At 40.3% G+C, this 23,728-nt stretch overlaps 1 protein-coding gene across 6 annotated transcripts in view; it reads right to left on the bottom strand.

Annotated features, from left to right (window-relative positions):
• RABEP1 (rabaptin, RAB GTPase binding effector protein 1) overlaps positions 1 to 23,728 on the bottom strand; it is a 103,457-nt gene that overhangs the window by 58,394 nt on the left and 21,335 nt on the right. For 4 of the 6 annotated variants that reach the window (XM_001165310.6, XM_001165242.6, XM_016931337.4 and 1 more), the window contains exon 2: positions 18,508 to 18,636. The exons of the other annotated variants lie outside the window; for them this stretch is intronic. In XM_001165310.6, the coding sequence (XP_001165310.1) occupies positions 18,508 to 18,636 (129 nt within the window). The remainder of the gene's footprint in view (positions 1 to 18,507; positions 18,637 to 23,728) is intronic. 6 annotated transcript variants of the gene reach the window in all.

Genomic DNA, 23,728 nt, shown 5'->3' with positions numbered 1-23,728 from the left:
TGTTTAGCTATGTTGCTTTTTGGGTTTTGTTTGTTTTTTTGGGGTTTTTTTTTTTTTTTTTTGAGACAGAATCTCACTCTGTCGCCCAGGCTGGAGTGCAGTGGCATGATCTCGGCTCACTGCAACCTCCAACTCCCAAGTTCAAGCGATTCTCCTGCCTCAGTCTCCCAAGTAGCTAGGATTACAGGCATGTGCCACCACACCCGGCTAATTTTTGTATTTTGGGTAAAGACGGAGTGTCGCCATGTTGGCCAGGCTGATCTCGAACTCCTGACCTCAGGTGATCCGCCCACCTCGGCCTCCCAAAGTGCTGGGATTACAGGCGTGAGCCACCGTGCCCTGCCTGTTTAGCTATGTTTAATACAAAAATATCACTGTGTTGTAACTGCTTACAGCATTCAGTACAGTAACGTGCTGTACAGCTTTTCAGTTTAGTAGCAATAGGCTATACCATGTAGCCTACATGTGTAGTAGGCTATATACCATCTAGGTTTTTGTCAGTACATTCCGCGTTCGCACAAGGACAAAATCACCAAACGATGCATTTCTGAGAATGTATCGCCATCACGAAGCAATGCATAACTGTATTTTCTTATTTTTTTAAATAAACGTTTTAGCAGTTTCAGGTTCTCAGCAAAATTGAGCAGAAAATACAGAGGTTTCCCATATGCCCCACACCCCTGTACATCCACACTCCTCTACTACAGGCACCCTGTACCACAGTGGCACATTTGATACAACTGATAAACCCACACTGGCACACTATCATCACCCACTTCGTTTACACTAGGGTTCACTCTTAAATGTGCTACATTCTATGGGTTTTAACAAATGTGTAACGACATGTTCCCACCACCACAGTATCATATAAAATAGTTTCACTGCTCTAAAAATTCTCTGTACTCTACATATTCACCCCCTCTTCCTCCTACCCCTGGCAACCACTGATCTTTTTTTTGTTTCCACAGTTTTGCCTCTTCTAGACTGTCATATGCTTGGAATCATACAGTATATGGCCTTTTCAAATTGCCTTCTTTCACTTAGTAGTTTGCATTAACATTCCTCCATGTCTGTTCATGACTTAATAGCTCATTCCTTTTTAGCATGGAATAATATTCCACTGTCTCAATATACCAGTGTATTCATCCATTAACCTATTGAAGGACATCTTCCATGCTTCCAAGTTGTGACAATTATGAATAAAGCTGTTATAAATATATTTGTGCAAGTTTTGGGACAAAGCTTCTCAAGTCATTTAATTGCATACCAAGGAGCATGACTGCTGAATCAAAAGGCAAGAGTATGCCTAGTTTTGTAAGAAAGCACTAAACTTACATCCCAAAGTGGCTACATCATTTTGCATTCCCACCAGCAATGAATGCTGCTGTTGCTCCACATCCTCACCAGCATTTTTTGGTATCGGCAGTATTTTGGATTTAGGCCATTCTCACAGTCTAATCATCTTTTCATATACTTACTTGCCGTCTGCATAGACTCTTTAGTGAGGTGTTTGGGTCTTCTGCCCATGTGGTAATGGGGCTGTTCATTTTGTTACTGTTGCATTTTATTTTTATTGATGCACATGTACATAGTTAAAGTACATGTGATACTACATTAATGTAACTTGTAAAAATCAAACTGGGTGTAGTTCGGGTATCTATCACCCTAAATATTTGTTGTTGTTTTTTTTTCTTTCATCCCATGGACACCAAGGGTTGTCTTTTCTTTATGCTAGAACCATTCGAATTCTTCTATTTTGAAATCTAGAATAGATTACTGTAAACAAGAGTCACCCTATTGATCTGTTTAACACTAGGTCTTATTTCTTCTATCAAACCACATACTCATACCCATTAATCAACTTCTCTTCATCTTCCCCGACCCCCGCTTTCCCTGACCTTCGTACCACCAATCTAGTCTATCTTCTCATGAGATCCACTTTTTTAGCCTCCACAAGTGAGACCATGTGATACTTGTCTTTCAGTGCTTGGCTTATTTCATTTAACATAATGACTTCCAGTTCCATCCATGTTGCTGCAAATGACAGGATTTCATTCTTTCCTTTTTTTTTTTTTTTTTTTTTTTGGACGGAGTTTTGCTCTTGTTGACCAGGTTGGAGTGCAGTGGCACGATCTTGGCTCACTGCAACCTCCACCTCCCGGGTTCAAGCGATTCTCCTGCCTCAGCTTCCAAAGTAGCTGGGATTACAGGCAGGCACCACTACGCCTAGATAATTTTTGGGGTTTTTTTTGGTTTGTTTTTGCTTTTTCAGTAGAGACGGGGTTTCACCATGTTGCCCAGGCTGGTCTTGAACTCCTGAGCTCAGGCAATCCACCTGCCTCGGCCTCCCAAAGTGCTAGCACTTTGGGCATGAGCCACCATGCCCAGCGATTTCATTTCTTTCGGATATATACCCAATAGTGGAATTGCTGGATCATATGGCAACTCTTATTTTAGTCTTTTGAGGAACCTCCATACTATTCTCCACAGTGGCTGTACTAACTTACATTCCCACCATCAGTGGATGAATGCCTGTCTTTTTGATAAAAGCAATTTTGACTGCGGTGACAGGATATCCCATTGTAGTTTTGCTTTGCATTTCTCTAATGATTAGTGATGTTGAGCATCTTTTCACATACCTCTTGGCCATTTACGTCTTTTGAAAAATGCCTATTTGAATCTTTTGTGTTTAAATAAGATTTGCTTCTTTAACAAATCTTCTTTATACATTGTAGTTATTAATCCCTTATGAGATGGGTAGTTTGCAAATATTTTCTCCCATTCTGTAGCTTGTCTCTTCACTTTGTTTCCCTTATTGTGCAGAGGCTTCTTAGCCTGATGCAATCCCATTTGTCTATTTTTGCCTATGCTTTTGAGGTCTTACACACACACAAATCTTTGCTCAGACCAATGTCTGTTTCCCCAGTGTTTTCCTCTAGTGGCTTCATAGTTTCAGGTCTTAGATTTAAGTCTTTAATCTACTTTGATTGTTGTGTATATGGAGAGAGATGGGGCCTAATTTCATTCTTCTGCAAATGGTTACCCAGTCATCCTACCACCATTTATTGAAGAGACTTTCCTTTTCTCATTGAATATTCTTGGTGCCTTTGTTGCAGATGAGTTGACTGCAAAATGCATGGATTTGTTTCTGGGTACTCTATTCTGTTCCATTAGTCTACGTGTCAGTTTTTATGCCAGTGCCATGCTGATTGGGTTACTATAGCTTTGTAGTAAATTTTAATGTTATATAGTGTGATTCCTCCAGCTTTGTTACCTTTGCTAAGTATAGCTTTGGCTATAGAGGGTCTTTCACAGTTCCATATAAATTTTAAGATTTTTCTGTTTCTGTGAAAAATGTCATTGGTATTTTGATAGGACTTGTATTGAATCTGTAAATTGCTTTGGATAGTATTGTCATTTCAACAATATTAATTCTCCTAAATCCATGACCACAGACCATCTTTCCATTTGTATGTGTGTCCTCTTCAATTTCTTTCATTGGTGTTTTACAGATCTTTCGCTTCTTTGGTTAAATTGATTCCTAGATATATATATATAGATAGATAGATAGATAGATAGATAGATAGATAGATTCCTAGAGATATATATATATATATATCACCAATGAAAGAAATTGAAGAGGACACACACACAAATGGAAAGATGGTCTGTGGTGTGTGTGTGTGTGTGTGTGTGTGTGTTTTGTAGCCACTGTAAATGGGATTGCTTTGATTTCTTTTTCAGGCTGTTCACTGTTGGTATATATTAATGCTAATGATTTTTGTGTACTGATTTTGTGTCCTGTGATTTTACTAAAGTTATCAGTCAACAGTTTTTTGGTGGTGTCTTTAAGTTTTTCTAAATATAAGACTGTGTCATCTGTGAACAAGACAAACTTAACTTCATGCTTTCCAATTTGGATGCCCTTTATTTCTCTTGCCTAAGTGTTCTGGCTGCAATTTCCAATACTATATTAAATAAAACTGGCTGAAGTGGGCGTCCTTGTTCCAGATCTCAGAGGAAAGGCCTTCAACTCTTCCCCATCCAGTATGATGCTAGTTGTGGGTTTGTCATGTATGGATGGCCTTCATTATTTTGAGGTATGTTCCTTCGACACACAATTTGATGAGGGTTTGTATCATAAAGAGGTGCTGAATTTTACTGAATGCTTGTGCAGCATCTATTGATATAACCATACAGTTTTTGTTGTTGTTGTTTGTTTTTTTTGAGACAGTCTCTCACTCCATCACCCAGGCTGGAGTGCAGTGGCATAATCTCAACTCACTGCAACATCATCTCCCGGGTTCAAGCAATTCTCATGCCTCAGCCTCCAGAGTAGCTGGGATTGCAGGTGTGCACCACCATACCCGGCTAATTTTTTGAATTTTTTGTAAAGACGGAGTTTCACCATGTTGGCCAGGCTGGTCTCAAACTCCTGGCCTCAAGTGATCCACCCGCCTCGGCCTCCCAAAGTGTTGGGATTACAGGCATGAGCCACTGCACCTGGCCAACCATATGGCTTTTGTTCTTGGTTATGTTAATGTGATGTATCACATTTCTTTATTTGTGTATATCGAACCATCCTTGCATCCTCAGGAGTAATCTACTTGATCGTGGTGGCTGATCTTTTTAATATGTTGTTGAATTCAGCTTGCTAGTATTTTTTTCAAGGATTTCCGTATCTACTGTGTAGTTTAATTCTGATGTCTCTTTGTTGATTTGCTGCCTGGATAATCTGTCCATTACTAAGAGTGGAGTGACAAAGTCCTCTATTATCGTATTGCAGTCTCTCTCACCCATCAGATTGGCTAATTGTTTTATATGTACTTGGAAGTACCAGTGTTAGGTGCATAGATATTTATAATTGTCCTCTTGCTGAATTGACCCCTTTATTATTATATGACCCTTTTTTCCTTTTTACGGTCTTTTCTTTTTTTTCTTTTGAGACAGTTTCACTGTCACCCAGACTTGGCATGCAGAGTGGCACAATCATAGCTCACTGCAACCTCAAACTCCTGGGCTCAAGGGATTCTCCCACCTCAGCCTCCCAAGTAGCTGGGACTACAAGCATGTACCACCATGCCTGGCTAATTTTTTTTGAGATGGCGTTTCACTTCTGTTGCCCAGGCTGGAGTGCAATGGCGCAATCTCAGCTCACTGCAACCTCCGCCCTCTGGGTTCAAGCGATTCTCCTGCCTCAGCCTCCCAAGTAGCTGCAATTACAGGCGCCCACCTCCATGCCAGGCTAGTTTTTTGTATTTCTAGTAGAGATGGGGTTTCACCATGTTGGCCAGGCTGGTCTTGAATGCCTGACCTCAGGTGATCCACCCGCCCTGGCCTCCCAAAGTGCTGGGATTAGAGGCGTGAGCCACCGCACCCGGCTTCCTGGCTAATTTTTAAATTTTAAATTTTGTTTTAGAGACAGGGTTGCCCAGGCTAATCACAAACTCCTGGCTTCAAGTGATCTCACCTAGGCCTCCCAAAGCAATGAGATTACAGGTATAAGCCACTGCACCTAGCTGTTCTTAAGTCTTAGATTTGTAGTCTATTTTAATCTGACGTAGGTATACTTACTTACTCCTGCTCTTTTTTGGTTTCCAGTTGCATGAAATATCCTTTACTAGCTCTTCACTTTCATTTTATGTGTATCTTTACAGGTAAAGTGGGTTTCTTTCTTGGGTTATTTTTTTGAGACACGGTCATGCTCTGCTACCCAGGCTGGAGTGCAGAGGCACAAATACGGCTCACTGCAGCCTCAACCTCTCAGGCTCAAGCAACTCAGTCCTGCCTCAGCCTACTGTGTATCTGGGACCACAGGCACATGCCAGCATGCCCAGCTAATTTTTGCTTTGTTCGTTTGAGATAGGGTCTTGCTCTGTCACCCAGGCTGGAGTGCTGTGGCACAATCACAGCTCACTGCAGCCTTGACTTCCTGGGCTTAAACGATCCTCTCACCTCAGGCTTCCAAGTAGCTGGGACTACAGGCACATGCCACCACATCTGGCTAATTTTTGTATTTTTTAGTAGAGATGGTGTCTCAGTTTGTTGCCCAGGCTGGTCTCCATCTCCTGGGCTCAAGCAATCCTCCCACCCTGGCCTCCCAAAGTGCTGGGATTACAGGTGTGAGCCACTGCACTCAGCCAGTTTTATTTTTTGTAGAGCCAGGGTCTCACTTTGCTGCCCAGGCTGGCCTCAAACTCCTGGGCTCAAGTGATCCTCCCACCTCAACCTCCCAAAATATTGGGATTACAGGCATGAGCCACTGCACCCAGCCAAAGTGGGTTTCTTGTAGGCAGTATATAGTTGGGGCTTGTTTCTTTAACCATTCAGCCACTCAGGCTTTAAATTGGAGAACTGAGTCCATATACATTCAGTGTTGTTATTATCTATAAGAAAGGACTTACTACTGCCATTTTATTGCTTGTTTTCTGGTTGTTTTGTAACTCCTCTCTTCTTTCTGTCTTTGGGGCTAAGTGATTTTTTCTGGTAGTATGTCTTAATTCATTGCTTTTTATTTTTAGTCAGTCTATTATAGGTTTTTGTTTTGTGTTTATCACAAGGCTTACAAAAAACATCTTGTAGATAACAAGTTACTTTAAAGACAACTTATTTTAAAAAATAGAAACAAAGAAATAAGTGGGAAAAAAACTTCTACAACTTAGCTCCACTTTCCCCACATTTTGAATTTTAGTTGTCTCAACTTACATGTATCTACATTACCTATCTCTGAATAGGCTGCCATAGCTATTACTATTCTTGGTAGATTTGTCTTTTGGGATTTATACTAGAGTTATCAACTGCAGTATTAAGAGTCTAACTCTGTCCATGTCTGAGACTGTCCATGTACTTAATTTTACCAGTGTGTTTCTTTTTTTTTTTTTTTTTTTTTTTTTTTTTTGGTGTGTTAGCATTTTTTAAATTTCAAATGGAAGAACTCCCTTTAGCATTTCTTGTGGGATGGGTCTGGTAGTGGTCAATTCTCTCAAACTTCTGTCTGGGAAAGAATGTATCTCTCCTTCGTATTTGAAGGATAACTTTGTTGGATATACAATTCTTAGATGTTAAAATTTTTTTTTTCTTTCAGCACATTGAAGGTGTCATTCCACTCCTTCCTTACCTTTATGGTTTGTACTGAGAAGTCTGTTGACAAACTGACTGAAGCTCCATTAGGGTTATTTGCTACTTTTCTCTTGCTACTTTTAGAATCCTCTCTTTGTCCTTGACCATTGAGAGTTGGTTATTATATACCTTGGGGTGGTTTTATTTGGGACAAATCTCTTTGGTGTCCTCTGGCCTTCCTGCATGTGGATATTTATATCCTTCTCAAGTTTTGGAGAGTTTTCTGCTATTTCTTTGAATAAGCTTTCTACCCTTGCTCTTGCTCAACTCCCTCTTGAAGACCAACAATTCTTAGATTTGGTCTTTTGAAATAATTTTCTACATCCTGTAGGTCATCTTCACTGCTTTTCATTCTTTTTTGTCCTCTTTGTATTTTCAAACAGCCTGTCTTCAAGGTCACTGCTTCTTTCCTCTGCTTGATCCATTTTGCTACTGAGAGCCTCTGATGAATTTTCCAGTTGAGAAAATCTATTTATCAGTTCTAAGACTTCTGTTTAATTTTTTAATTATTTCAATATCCTTGTTAAATTTCTCTGGTAGGCTGGGTGTGGTAGCTCACGCCTGTAATCCCAACACTTTGGGAGGCCAAGGCAGGCAGATTGAGGTCAGGAGTTCGAGACCAGCCTAGCCAACATGGTGAAACCCCATCTCTACTAAAAATACAAAAATCAGCCAGGTGTGGTGGCGGGCGCCTGTAATCCTAGCTACTTGGGAGACTGAGGCAGGAAAATCACTTGAACCTGGGAGGCAGAGGTTGCAGTGAGCCGAGATTGCGGCACTGCACTCCAGCCTGGGTGATGAAGTGAGACTCCACCTCAAAAAGGAAAAAAATATACATAAGTTTGCTTTTTTTGTTTTTCTGTTTTTTTTTTTTTTTTTTTTTTTTTTGAGACAGAATCTCATTCTGTCACCAGGCTGGAGTGCAGTGGCATGATCTCAGCTCACTGCAATCTCTGCCTCTGGGCTCGAGCAATTCCCCTGCCTCAGCCTCCCTAGTAGCTGGGATTACAGGTGTGCACCACCACACCCGGTTAATTTTTTGTATTTTAGCAGAGACGGGGTTTCACCATGTTGGCCAGGATGGTCTGGAACCCCCGACCTCGTGATCCACCCACCTCGGCCTCCCAAAGTGCTGGGATTACAGGCATGAGCCACCACGCCCGGCCTAAACTTTTTAATTGAAAAATAGTAATTGTATATATGTATTGGGTACAAAGTGGTATTCTGATACATCTATACATTGTGAAATGATCAAATCAGTGCAATTAACATATCCATCACCTCAAATATGGTAAGTTACACATTGATTTTTGAATGTTGAACCAGTCTTGTGTACCTACACAAATGCCACGTGGCTGCAGTGTATAACTTTTATACATTGTTGGATTGGATTTGCTAAGATACTGTCAAGGAATCTTGCATCTATGTGCATGACAGATGTAAGTCTGTAGTTTTCATTAAATGTCTTTGTATGGTTTTGAGATTAGGATTATGCAGACCTCATAGAATGAGTTAGGAAGTATTCCCTCTGTTTCTATCTTCTGAAAGATTATAGAGACTCAAGAGAGATTCGTATAACTCATGGTATAGTTTCTTCCTTAAATGGCAGATAGAACTCACCAGTGAACACAACTGGGCATAGTGCTTTCTTTTTTGGAAGGTTATTAATCATGAAGTTGTTCCATAATTTTCTTATATTATCCTTTTACTATATATGGGACCTAGAGTACAGTCTCCTCTTTCATTTCTGATACCAGTAATTTCTCGTTAGTAATCTTTTTTTACTTACATTGGCTTACTGTACTTTTTTGTAACAACTTCATTGAGATATAATTCACATACTACTTTTCGCCCACCAGTAACCAATCAGTAATTCTGATAGCATACTCCCATTGGGTGTCCTCTAATTTAATTCTGACACTATCTACCTGGAAATAACTCAGATCATACAAGCTGAAAATTCAGTCTAACAAGACTGAAGTCCACTTCTGATATCAATTGTAAGCTTCAAAATTATTTTACCTGTGTTTCTGACTGACCAGCTATAAATCGAGGTTCCTACAACCATCTCCTTAGGTTTGATTAATTTGTTAATGGGCTCACAGAACTCAGGGAAACATTTATTTGCATTTACCAGTTTATTATAAAGACTATTACAAAGGATATAGAGAAAAAGGTGCACAGGACAAGGCATGTGGGAAGGAGCATGGAGCTTCTACGCCCTCTCTGGGGCACCACCCACCAGGAACCTTCACATCTTCAGTTATCTGGAAGCTCTCCAAACCCTATCCTTTTTAGTTATTAGAGGCTTTATTACATGGACATGATTAAATGGCCACTAATGATCAACTTAACCTTTAGCTCCTCTCCTCTCCCTGGAGGTTGGGAGGTAGGGTTGGAAGTTCCAACCTCTAATCCTGTGTTGGTCTTTCTGGTGACCATCCCCTATCCTGAAATTACCTAGGGGCTGCCAGCCATCAGTCAGCTCATTAACAAAGACACCTATCACTTTAAAATTGTTAAGGCTTTTAAAAGTTATATGCCAGCAAACAGAAAACTACATATATATATATATATATATATATATATATATATATATATCTCCTTTTCAATATGGATTCCTTTCCTTTCCTTTTTCTTTCTTTCTTTGGGTAAGTGCCCTACATAGATCCTCACTTCTAGATGTTGAACAGAAGTGGTCAGAGTGTACATAATTGTCCTGTTTCTGATTTTAGGGGAAAGGCATTTGGTCTTTAAACATTAAGTGTGATGTTAGCTGTAAGTTTTTTGTAGAAGCCCATTTTCAGGTTGACAAAGTTCCCTTCTATTCCTATTTTAGTGTTTTTATCATGAAACAGTGTTAGGTTTTGTCAAATACTTTTTCTGTGTCTAGTAAGATGATCATGTGTCTCTGTTTTTTATCCTACTGATTTTCAGGTGTTGCACCAACCTTGCATTCCTGAGATGAATCCCACTTTTCATGCTGTGTGATTCTTTTTACCTGTAGCTTAATTTGATTTGCTAGTTCTTTTGTGAGAATTTTTGCATCTATATTCCCAAGTAATACTGGGCTAAGTTTCTTGTGATGTCTTCCTTGGTTTTGAGGTCAGGATAACACTAGCCTCAAAGAATAAGTGGGGATGTGTCTCCTCCAAAAATTAGCCAGGCATGGTAGCAGGTGCCCGTAATTCCAGCAACTCAGGAGGCTAGGGCAGGAGAATCGACTGAACCTGGGAAGCAGAGGTTGCAGTCAGCCAACATAGTGCCACAGCACGCCAGCCTGGGTGACAGAGCAAGACTTCATCTCAAAAGATAAACATTAAAAAAATTTTTTTTAATTTATCAATTTCTGTATTTTGTATTGTTTCTTATATTCTTTTTTTTTTTTTTTTTTTTTTGAGACAGAGTCTTGCTCTGTCACCGACGCTGGAGTGCAGTAGCGCGATCTCAGTTCACTGCAAACTCTGTCTCTTGGGTTCAGGCAATTCTCCTACCTCAGCCTCCCGAGTAGGTGGGATTACAAGCGCCTGCCACCACGCCCAGCTAATTTTTGCATTTCTAGTAGATACGGGGTTTCACCACGATGGCCAGGCTGATCTTGAACTCCTGACCTCATGCAATCCGCCCACCTTGGCCTCCCAAAGTGCTGGGATTATAGGCATGAGTCACCGTGCCCAGCCTATCCTATTTCTTACATCCTCTACGTTTTCTTTTTGCGAATGTCTATCTCTCTACCAGCAGTTCTTTTTTTTTTTTTTTTTTTTTGAGACAGAGTCTCACTCTGTCGCCCACAGTGGAATGCAGTGGCAAGATCTCGGCTCACTGCAACCTCCACCTCCCGGGTTCAAGCCATTCTCCTGCCTCAACCTCCCAAGTAGCTGGGACTACGGCCCACACAGCCATGCCCAGCTAATTTTTTGTATTTTAGTAGACACACGGTTTCACCGTGTTTCCCAGGCTGTTCTCAAACTCCTGAACTCAGGCAATCCGCCTGCCTCGGCCTCCCAAAGTGATAGGATTACAGGCATGAGCCACTGCAGCCGACCTACTAGCAGTACTTTTAGTGATTATGTAGATGGCTAAGTGCTTAGTTTTTATATGCCTAAAATATTTATTTTGCCCTCACTCTTACATAATTTAGCAGCATATAAAATTTTAGGTTGACAATTATTTTTTCTCTGCACTTTGGAGATCTTATTTCATTGTCTTCTGGCATCTATGGTGTTTATGAAGTATCTCCTGTCATTGTAATTGTTTCTTTTCTCTGGTAGCTTTTCACATTTTCTTTTGATTCTTGATGTTCTATCTTACAAAAGATGTGTCAAGGTATGAATTTACTACTTTTTGTTTTGTTTTGTTTTTTGAGATGGAGTCTCACTCTGTGGCCCAGGCTGGAGTGCAGTGCTGCAATTTCAGCTCACTGCAACCTCCGCCTCCTAGGTTCAAGCAATTCTCCTGCCTCAGCCTCCCAAGTAGCAGGGATTACAGATGTGCACCACCATGCTCGGCTAGTTTTTTGTATTTTTAGTAGAGATGGGGTTTCATCATGTTGACCAGGCTGGTCTCAAACTCCTGCCCTCAAGTGATCCACCCGCCTCAGCCTCCCAAAATGTTGGGATTACAGGCGTGAGCCACCATGCCCGGCCTGAATTTACTATTATTTTTCCTGTTTGGTACTCAGTATTTATGTTAAGGACTCACATTTTTTATTAGTAAAAATCTAAGTTATTATCTCTTCAAATATTCTTTACTATTCCTTCCATTCTCTTCCCCTGGAACTCTTTTCAGATGTGTGTTGAAGGCTCTTAATTCATCCTCTATGTCTTTATATTCTTTCATATTTCCCTCTTTGTCTCGCTAGGAGGAAGAACTCAGTACTGGTTTCTAATTTACTAAAACCTCTGTATCGTCTCTACTGGTTAAATCTATTAGCAAACACTATTTTAATTTCTAATCGTTTGTTTACAGTATTACTAATGGGTTTTAATTGTTAATTTTATATACTCTGTTTTCATTTCCCTATCTAAGTGCAAGTTTATAGTACTGGAACCACAGATAGCTTCCTAAATCTAGCTTTTCATTATTGAAATTCTGATTAGTTAGCGTAACAGCTTTATATAAATTACAACCATGTATAAAGACCTTCTGAACACCAGTAGAAAATTTCAGTGTTCTCTGGTGATTAGCTATAAGCTCTATTCCTACTATTTTTCGTCAAATTGAAAACTATATGGCCTTTTGTTCTGTGTTTCACGTAACCGTCTCTTACTCATTGCCAACACTACAAATTTCCAAAGCACAAAACATAAACACTGCTGTAATGCCAAGCTCTGAAGTTAGTTTAGGAAAAGCTGAATCAGAAAATACTTCAACAGAAAAGCAATAAAACTTTCAGAAATATAGCCGGGCATGGTGGCTCACACCTGTAATCCCAGCACTTTGGGAAGCTGAAGTGGGCGGATCACAAGGTCAGGAGATGGAGACCATCCTGGCTAACACGGTGAAACCCCGTCTCTACTAAAAATACAAAAAATTAGCCGGGCGTGGTGGCGGGCGCCTGTAGTCCCAGCTACTTGGGAGGCTGAGGCAGGAGAATGGCGTGAAGCCGGGAGGCGGAGCTTGCAGTGAGCCGAGATCGTGCCACTGCACTCCAGCCTGGGTGACAGAGCAAGACTCCATCTCAAAAAAAAAAAAAAAAAACTTTCAGAAATATTTATAACATTCCCAGTTGAAGTCGGCTTGGAAAAGAAGGGGTACTAAGACCAGCCTGGAAAACGTGGTGAAAGCCCAACTCTACTAAAAATACAAAAACTAGCTGGGCGTGGTGGCACCCGCCTGTAGTCCCAGCTACTCAGGAGGCTGAGGCAGGAGAATCACTTGAACCTGGGAGGCAGAGGCTGCAGTGAGCCAAGATCGTGCCACTGCACTCCAGCCTGGGCGACAGAGCAAAACTCCATCTCAAAAAAAAAAAAAAAAAAGAATAGGTACTAAGAAAAGAACAGGCAGTAAGAGAAGTAAAAAGGTGCATTTCTCATTACCATTTGCACTTATATTTCAGATATTCTCCAAACAAGTGCAAACACAGCTATGACAACACTAAAGCAAAAGCTGGACCTATTGGGGAAAAACCAATGTTTGGACTTTCAGGGTTACCTTGACCTGGTTTTCCTGAAAGAGAAAACAGAGACTGCTGTCCACATCAAAATCCTGGTTTATACTGTAAACACCTGTGGCAATCATTAAAGACTAGATTTAGACTTCACAGTAGATACAATAAAAGCTGCTGTCTCAGGGGAAATCTTCACATTTGATTTTTATTATGATATAGGCTAACGGCCAAGACAAAAACTAATAATCAGCATTGACCTTTTATATACTATGCATTTTCTTTAGGAACGCCACCAAAAACTCAAAAAGGATCACAGTATTTTTTTTGAAATTTTGTAAAAAGCTACCCCAACTGTTCGCTGTGGCCAGCTGAGTTTACTGAGCGCTCTGGACAGTAAAGATACAACAGTACACAAAAAGCCTATTTACCGGGTCTAGATGCATCAATGCAACCTTAACAAACCAAGCATGTTTTCTGAACCAACCCATGTTACAAGCTCTTTAATTCACAGATCTAAAACTGCAGTTGATAATGCATTTCAGAAATGGGAGGTTCTTAGTCATTTTCATTTCTTCAGAGTTTTGGGGAAAATTCTATTTTATAATTTCAAAGAAAATAAGAAAACAAAGGAACCCTAACAGTTTTATTGGGGACAGAGAAAAAGAAAGCAAAACAAACAAGGTTTAGACAAGACTGACTTCAATTAGCTGTAGACAGGATGAACAAGCTACAGAGGTTTTGGTATAAGAGGTAAAGGAGAAAATGGATATCATTAGCCAGCATCATACTGCTGGGTTTCAACTTATCACCAGAGAAAATACTACCACAACCTTTTATATATACATCAAATGTATTACAGGTCATCTTGACAAGAATATAGCATTTCAGAGTTGACAGTGGTGCTTGATTAATTCAAAAACATAAATTTTAAAAGGGAGACGATAAATTCATGTAAAGATACTGAATAACCAGATAGAACTTATTTCTCTTGAGACAGAGTCTCGCTCTGTCGACCAGGCTGGAGTGCAGTGGCGCGATCTTGGCTCACTGCAACTTCTGCCTCCTGGGTTCAAGCAATTCTCCTAACTGAGCTCCCCAAGTAGCTGGGACTACAGGCACACACCACCACCAGGCCCAGCTAATTTTTGTATTTTTAATACAGACAGGGTTTCACCATGTTGGCCAGGCCGGACTCTAACTCCTGACCTCAGGTGATCCACCCGCCTCAGCCTCTCAAACTGCTAGGATTACAGGCATGTGCGACCGTGCCTAGTCCAGACAGAACTATTTCTTGTGACACACAATACATCTTGAAATGATGATACTGTGCAAAATGTATTATCTACCACAGTAGACTATTCTTTCTTGGGAATAGAAACCATATATCTCATTCATCCCAGCCTCCACAGTGTCTTGCAGAGTGCCACCATGCCTAGACATGAACATCAGCTTTCCCACCTACTTACCAGCCTATAAAAGAAAATAAAAAACAGCCCTCCTGAAAGCCATGAAAAAATGGAACTCCATTCCATACCACAGTCAGTAATCCTTTCCAAGCCAGGGCTAAATTCTACAAGGCCTAAGAACCTTCCATCATATAGTATTTTACTATGGTGCATTGTCCTGTTGTATTAAAAACTCCTCTATGAGGCCAGGCACGGTGGCTCATGCCTGTAATCCCAGCAGTTTGGGAGGCTGAGGCGGGCAGATCATTTGAGGTTAGGAGTTCAAGATCAGCCTGGCCAACAGGGTGAAACCCTGTCTCTACTAAAAATACAAAAAAAATTAGCCAGGTGTGGTGGCACACACCTGTAATCCCTGCTACTCGGGAGGCTAAGGCAGGAGAATCACTTGAACCGTGGGGCAGAGGTTGCAGTGAGCCAAGATTGTTGTGCCACTGCACTCCAGCCTGGGTGAAAAAGTGAGACTCTGCCTCACAGAGGGATAACTAAAATTAGTGTCAATAATTAAAAAGTGAATGACTAATAACAGTGTAACAAATCTTTTGGCAAGTCAGGTGGACCCAAGTCCTCTTTCAACAAAATTGAAGACAGACCTAATTCAGTTGTTAGCTGATAGGATAAAAACATTTTGATGCTAAAAAACTATGTAATTTAACATATAATTCAGAAACAGCTAAGAGAATTGAATAATAATTGCTGTAATAAAACTCTGTTTCTATTTACTCACTCATGAGACCAAGGGTTCTTGGCATTTATATGTTTAAAAAAATAAAACTACAATAGAATTGATGCTGACAAGCTATCTTTTTCTAGCAGTAAATAATATGCATCCAGAGATTAACGATTTAATGAGAACCAATATATCTCAAAAGAGCTGCATTTCCAATGATTTTTATATTTTCCTATTTTTTAGTCTGGTTTTTTTTTTTTTTTGAGATGAAGTCGCTCTGTCACCCAGGCTGGATGGAGTGCAGTGGCACAATCTCAGCTTGCTGCAACCTCCGCCTCCCAGGTTCAAGCGATTCTCCTGCCTCAGCCTTCTGAGTAGCTGGGATTACAGACCCATGCCAACATGCCTTCTAATTTTTGTATTTTTTTTGTAGAGACAGAGTTTCACCATGTTGGCCCAGCTGGTCTCGAACTCATGACCTTGTGATCCGCCTGCCTCGGCCTCCCAAAATGCTGGGATTACAGGTGTCAGCGCCTGGCCTTATTTTCATAGTATTTAAATATGTAAAATATCCATAATGTGATCAACTGTGTATTTATAATAAATTTTAATAATATCTCCATAAAGAAAACATTTATATGCATATTTTAAGAGTTTCAAGCACAAGATATTACTTTAGGCCAATAGTTTTTAAAGTATGGTCTCTGAACAGTAACATCTCCATCAACTGGTAACTTGCTAAAAACACAAATTCTGGATCCCAGTGACCTAGTGAATCAGCATCTCTGAGGGTGGAAGCCAGTAATCCTTGTTTTAACGAACCCTATTAGGTAATTCAAATGCACACTCAAGCCCATTGTGGTGGCTCACGCCTGTAATCCCAGCACTTTGGGAGGCCGAGGCAGGCGGATCATCTGAGGTCAGGAGTTCAAGACCAGCCTGGCCAACGTGGTGAGACCCTGTCTCTACTAGAAATACAAAAATTAGCAGGGCGTGGTGGCACACACCTGTAGCCCCAGCTACTAGGGAGGCTAAGGCACAAGAGTCGCTTGAACCCAGGAGGCGGAGGTTGCAGTGAGCCAAGATCACACCACTGCACTTCAGCCTGGGCAACACAGCGAGACTCGGTCTCAAAAAAAAAAAAAAATGAATGAAACAAATGCGCACTCAAGTTTCAAAACCATTTTTAAGAAAAAAATTCTAAAGGAGATGTAAAGAAGAAAACCCAATGCAAGGAGGAAAACCACTGTAAAATTTCTGCTATAAAGCTATTCATGTGTTTGTTAAACAGATAACAATGGATAAATCACTGATATTTTCATTCCACTGGATATGTTTAAAAGCAGGAAGTTGGCCAGGCGTGGTGGCTCACCCAGCACTTTGGGAGGCCGAAGCGGGCGGATCACAAGGTCAGGAGTTTGAGACCAGCCTGACCAACATGGTGAAACCCTGTCTCTACTAAAAATACAAAAATTAGCCGGGCATGGTGGCACACACCTGTAATCCCAGCTACTCGGGAGGCTGGGGCAGGGCAGGAGAATCACTTGAATATGGGAGGCGGAGGTTGTAGTGAGCTGAGATAGTGCCACTGAACTCCAGCCTGCGTGACAGGGGAAGATGTCGGGGGAGACTCCCATCTCAAAAAAAAAAAAAAAAAAGCACGAAGCTTTCATTTAAATTGTAAATATCAACAATATAAAATTTTATCCTTCACATCTTTTCAAGCAAAAAATTTTAAACATCAACTTTAACATGTATGAAGGTTGTATATAAGTATATATTTTACAGAGTTCATAAGTTAAAAAAGTTGCATGATCACTAGTCCAGAACAGGATTTCTCAAACTGTAGTACTTGAACTAGCAGTAACTGGAATCATCTATGAGCTTATTAGAAATGCAAATTTCTGGGCTCCACCCAAACATACTGTGGTTTAACAAGCTCTCCAGGTGATTTTTATCCACATTTGAATTTGAGAGCCACTATTCTATTATAGACTAGAGCAGTTTTCAAAATTTAGTGTGCAGCTGGACCCAAATCCCACAGTTTCTAACTCAGTAAATCTGGGTGGGACCCAAACATTTGCATTTCTAGCAACTTTCCCAGGTGATGATGATGATAATGATGCTGTTCCACAATCACACTTTGAGAATCACTGGTCTAGAGAGCTGTGGAAACTATATTCACATTATTCTAGGTCGATACTCAGAAGGTAAGCCCCTTCCCTGATCCTTCAAATTAGGTCCCCCATCATGTTCTCTCATGTATTTTCCTTATACAGTTTCTTTTTCTTTTTTTTTTTTTTTTTTTTTTTTAGATGAGAGTTTCACTCTTGTCGCCCACGCTGGAGTGCAATGGCGCAATCTCAGCTCACCTCAACGTCTGCCTCCTGGGTTCAAGCAATTCTTCTGCCTCAGCCTCCCGAGCAGCTGGGATTACAGGCATGCGCCACCATGCCCAGCTAATTTTGTATTTTTAGTACAGACAGGGTTTCTCCATGTTGGCCAGGCTGGTCTTGAACTCCCGACCTCAGGTGATCCGCCCCCGCCCGTTGGCCTCCCAAAGTGCTGGGATTACAGGTGTGAGCCACCGTGCCCAGCCTGCAATTTCCTGTTTTAACGACTCATCACACAATTACTTAACATCTGTTTTGCTCATTGAGTTCAACCAAGTTAAAGAACCACATGAATTTTCCTCTTTCTGTATACCCAACACATAAGTATAATGTCTGCCTCATAGTAGATATTAAATAAATATTTATTGATAAATAACTGAATATTTGTTGGGTAAAACTGATGTTTCATGGAATTAAAGATAACATAGCTAAAGCTGTTATTAGAATGCCAACAATCCTAGTTTGCCCACAACTGTATCCCAAATGTTAAGAGCAATAACATTCTCTTATCTCAAGGCTATGCAACCTAAATATGAACAGTAAGATCAAAAAACAAGGCAAAATCTGAAGAAGGCATTTTTCAACTTGTTTTTCAATCCCATTCTTAACCTAGCCTTTAAACAGTATTCTTTTATTATGCAAGTAGAAATAAAATCATGGTTTATTTAATGATAAAATTAACACTACTACCAAGAAACTCAACACTTCAAGGCAGTTTTCGCATTGAAGTTGGTGCGAGACTTATGAACTTACCCTCTTTAGCCAAATATAACTCCTTAAATTTTGCTCTCTTTTGATTAAATTCTTGTTCAAGCTGCTGTTGTGCACGTAAAAATTCTGCATTAATTTTTTCCAATTCTGCTACCCGTTGCTGAAGAGAAACTGGGGGAAAAAAACACTAGTTAACAAGTAATAACTTTTATTCATAAATTTATAAAACAGTAAATTAGTATTCTAGCTGTACATTGCTATACGTGAAACAAGTAGTCAAGCTTCTTCCAAAAATCCACCATATGCTAGGATATTCTAATGTTTAAAAAAAGTAAGACAGACCAGGCATGGTGGCTCACGCCTGTAATCCCAGCACTTTGGGAGGCCGAGGCGGGCGGATCACCCGAGGTCAGGAGTTCAAGACCAGCCTGGCCGACATAGAGAAATCCCATCTCTATTAAAAATACAAAAATTAGCCAGGTGTAGTGGCAGGTGCCTGTAATCCCAGCTACTCAGGAGGCTGAGGCGGGAGAATCGCTTGAACCCGGGAGGCGGAGGTTGCAGTGGGCCGAGATCGCACCACTGCACTCTAGCCTGGGTGACAGAGTGAGACTCTGTCTCAAAAAAAAAAAAAAAAAAAAAAAGATCCTTGTATTAGACTTAATACACAACTGTAAATGAGTCATGTAAAGTGAAACCACAAATATACAGAGAATCACATAAGGCCAACTTCCCCACCAAAAAAAGAGCTTCTAAAGTGCCTTTGTGCAACTGAATAGCAATTTAATTTTAGAACTGTTAAATATTGGATTATTTGAACTACTTATCCCACAAATGAACCTACTGCCAATCTTGCTATTTCCCATTTCTCTCAAGTGTCACAAGCGAAATCTAATAGGTTCCCTAACTAGTGTAGCCATACCAGACTGAACTATTCTTCCAACTTCAAAATGATCCATTACCATTATACTGAGATCATAATCAAAAACCCATTCATAGAGAGGATACAGAACTGCACATTCTATATAAACTCTCAATTACTGGGAGATAATCTGGTTTTCTTCCATGTTTTCAATATTGATCATGGTGTGCGGAGATTAGCAGACATTTTTTTTACTTTACGGACTCTATAATTTGGACACAGCTGGTTAAATGATTGCCTTCCCTGACCAAACCCAGGGGTTCTTTTGATTGAAGCATAAGATAGGAGGTCCAGCTGTGCAAACCCCTGATCTCCCCTTTTGCCCCAACAGCATCCCAGCCTTAAAACTATGACCATAATCCCTTGAGGGGATATCGGTTAGTACTAATCAACCACTAACTACTTAGGCCAGCAGAAGGCCAAGTATCCTACTACAAGTCACTCCAGATAATGATGATTTGCCTAGAATTTTAATCAAGATCTGAGATTATCTTTGAAGGCTATCCCCTCTCCCAATCACTCAATTTAATTGAGCGCTGATTTTAAAATGTATAGAAAAAAAGACGGGAAAAAATGTACCAATGATTTATCTATGAGTAACAGAATTATGGCTCATTAATTTCTTCCATATGCTTTTGAGATGGAGTCTCCCTCTGTTGCCCAGGCTACAGTGCAGTGGTGCGATCTCGGCTCACTGCAAATTCTGCCTCCCAGGTTCAAGCAATTCTCCTGCCTCAGCCTCCCAGTTAGCTGGGACTACAGGCATGTGCCACCACGCCTGGCTAATTTTTGTATTTTTAGTAGAGACGGGGTTTCACATGTTGGTCAGGCTGGTCTCTAACTCTTGACCTCAAATGATCCACCCACCTCGGCCTCCCAAATTGCTGGGATTACAGGCATAAGCCACCGCATCTGGCCTTCCATAAGCTTCTCAAAGTTCTCTTCTATGCAGATATGTATTCCTTTGACAATGAACTAAAACCAACACAGATGGTTCAAACTGATGGTTTCACTTACAATTTTTCCACTTTATTATGGTACTCATACAACCATTCTTTTTACTTTCAACTTTCACTAGAGGATTCAATAAATTACATGAGATATACAACATTTTACTATAACTTGGTAAATGTTAGCTGTTAGCTGTCATTATTAAATTGGTGGTATTTATTTAATGAGTAACAAAAAAAAGTAGCAATCAAATGACCTTGTATATAGCCAGAAAAGACCAGAAGTCACTTCCAACCTCATGATTCTGACTCAGTTCCATGCTTAGACTTCCAGCTTATACCCTCCTCTATTATCATGTATCTTTTTTTTTTTTCAGACAGAGTCTCACTCTGTCACCCAGGCTGGAGTGCAGTGGTGCAATCTTGGCTCATTGCAACCTCCGCCTCCCGGACTCAAGCGATTCTTCTGCCTCAGCCTCCCGAGTAGCTGGGAGTACAGGCACATGCCACCACGCCCAGCTAATATTTGTATTTTTAGTAGAGACAGGGTTTCACCATGTTGCCCAGGCTGGTCTTGACCTCCTGACCTCAGGTGATCCACCCACCTCGGCCTCCCAAAGTGCTGCGATCACAGGAGTGAGCCACCGTGCCCGGCCTACCATGTATCTTTATAGCATTGTGAACAAACTAATTACCGTAATGCCAGCCTTCAACAATATTAAACCTTCTGAAATTTACAAGGCTGAGAATGTAAGTATGCCAGCCTTTGTCAACAATAGGCTTTCTGTTAGACGATTTTGCCCAGCTGCAGGCTAATATAAGCATTCTGGGTACATTTAAGGTAGCTAGGCTAAGCTATGATGTTCCGTAACTTAGGTATATTAAATGCATTTTATGTTATTTCCAATTTATAATGGGATATAGCCCCATGGTAAGTCGAGAAGCATCGCTATGTGTTCATTCCCATGAGACCTTGAAACTAGCCTCACTATAGATTTAATAGTGTAAGTGCAATCATTGCCGAAAGAGGATGACTGCTGCTTTGAGTTCCATGTCACTAATGGTAATTTTTGAGGAACGAACATGTAGGGTCTCTAAGTCAAAGCAATGACTTCTGGTCAACTGAAGGTTTGATAACTTTGAGAAAAAGAGGGATGAGAAATCCACTGGAAGGAAAATGTGCAATTATCTCATATTACCCTTTGAAATCATGAAAGAAATCTGTTCTCTGTGCTAATTCTGCTGGTATTTTTATTGTTAAATCCACATTGTTTAATAAGTTAAACAACTTTTCCACTTAACACTTTAGTATTACTGGTAGCTACTGATTAGTACAGAGGTAACAAAGGGCTCTGGGGAATCAAGGAAAGAGAAAAACCAAAATCCCTCTGTTCTTATTTTTCTCTAATAAGATGTATCCCCTCCTATCCCTACCTTCTACCAAAATGCACACATAACCGAAACACCCATACCCCTCAACATTAATATATTTATAATTAGGAAATGAGGCAAATGAATCAACAAAACAAAAATGCAGCTGTTAAAGATGCAGCCAAGATTAAGTATGTTTCCATTACTCCCAACCCCTTCATGGCTCTGACCCACAGTTTAGACTCACTCTATACCCACAAAGCCTGGCTCTCTCCAGGCTTCAGGACAGTGTTCAGTTCTAGAAATCATGACCTTTTGAGAGTATATCGAGTAATTGTCTTATTTTATTTTTAAGAAGTGATCATCCACCTCAAGTACTTCTAACATACTGCAATTCTACAATATAGAAAGACAAAAAAAACTGCTTTTTACAAGAATGCCTTTACTACAACATCTAGACAAATCGATTCACTCTCAATATGAGAAAGTTTACAAATAAGCATATCCTAATGCATTAGCAACCAACCACAAATCAAGGAGAAAATAGCTCTCATCACACAAAATGCTGTATTATTTTTTATAACATGGTAACTAATAGGTCACTATCATTAGCTAATAGTTCATGTAAAAAGTACTTAGTGTGGCATATAGAACAAACTTGATAAGTGTTAGCTGTCATTATTAAATTGGTAGTATTTATTTAATGAATAAAGAAAAAAAGTAGTGATCAAATGACTTTGTATGTAGCCAGAAAAGACCAGAAGTCACTTCCAACCTCAAGATTCTGACTCAGTTCCATGCTGAGACTTCCAGCTCATATCCTTCCCTATTACCATGTATCTTTATAGCATCATGAACAAACTAATACTAATTACTATAATGCCAGCCTTCAACAAAATTAAACCTTCTGAAATTTAGAAGGCTGAGAATATCAGTATGCCAGCCTTTGTCAACAGTTCCACACATCCCGTATTTGTTGCCTTCATTTGAGCAATAAGAAAAAGGGAGAAATTATCTAATCCATTGCCTACTTTTTTTTTTTTTCCTTGAGACAGAGTTGTTGCTTTGTTGCCCAGGCTGGAGTGCAGTGGCGCAATCTTGGCTCACTGCAACCTCCATCTCCTGGGTTCAAGCGATCCTCCTGCCTCAGCCTCCCAAGTAGCTGGGATTACAGGAGCCTACCACCATACCCAGCTAACTTTTTTGTATTTTTAGTAGAGACAGGGCTTTACCACATTAGCCAGGCTAGTCTCGAACTCTTGATCTCAGATGATTCACCCGCCTCAGCCGTCCAAAGTGCTAGGATTACCGGTGTGAGCCACCACGTCCAGCCATGCAATGGCTACTTATAATGCTTGACATCCAAAGGGAAAAATGACTATGTCACTCAATTCAGAATGTCTCAAATAGCAACAGCAATACAAAACGAAAAAAGAATACAATAAATAAATGGAGTAAAGACCTAATAATAATTTTGATATAAACAAGAGAACACGCAATAACTTAAAATATTTCTAAGACTCAAACTGTGTCCTATTACTACGTTCCTCTTACAAGTAAAACAATATAATAAATTTTTATTTTATTTTTTTTTTTGAGATGGAATTTCGCTCTTGTCGCCCAGGCTAGAGTGCAATGGTGCAATCTCGGCTCACAGCAACCTCTGCCTCCTGGGGTTCAAGTGATTCTCCTGCCTCAGCCTCCCAAGTCGCTGAGATTACAGGTGCCCACCACCACTCACAGCTAATTTTTGTACTTTTAGTAGAGATGGGGTTTCACCATGTTGGCCAGGCTGGTCTCAAACTCCTGACCTCAAGTGATCTGCCCGCCTTGGCCTCCCAAAGTGCTGGGATTATAGGTGTGAGCCACCACACCTGGCATCTTTACACTAAATTTGATAAAGACATAAGCAATGTGAAATTTACTACGACCAAAACCTTTTTGTTTAATGATGTTCAAAATCCAAGAAAACACCTATTTCAACCAATTTACAACAAAAAATAACTCCAGTGGGATCAAA

This window comes from Pan troglodytes, chromosome 19, assembly GCF_028858775.2.
Source record: "Pan troglodytes isolate AG18354 chromosome 19, NHGRI_mPanTro3-v2.0_pri, whole genome shotgun sequence".
Classification (NCBI taxonomy): domain Eukaryota; kingdom Metazoa; phylum Chordata; class Mammalia; order Primates; family Hominidae; genus Pan; species Pan troglodytes.
Note: the sequence above shows the minus strand (reverse complement) of the source record. Positions and strands in the feature narration are given on the sequence as shown.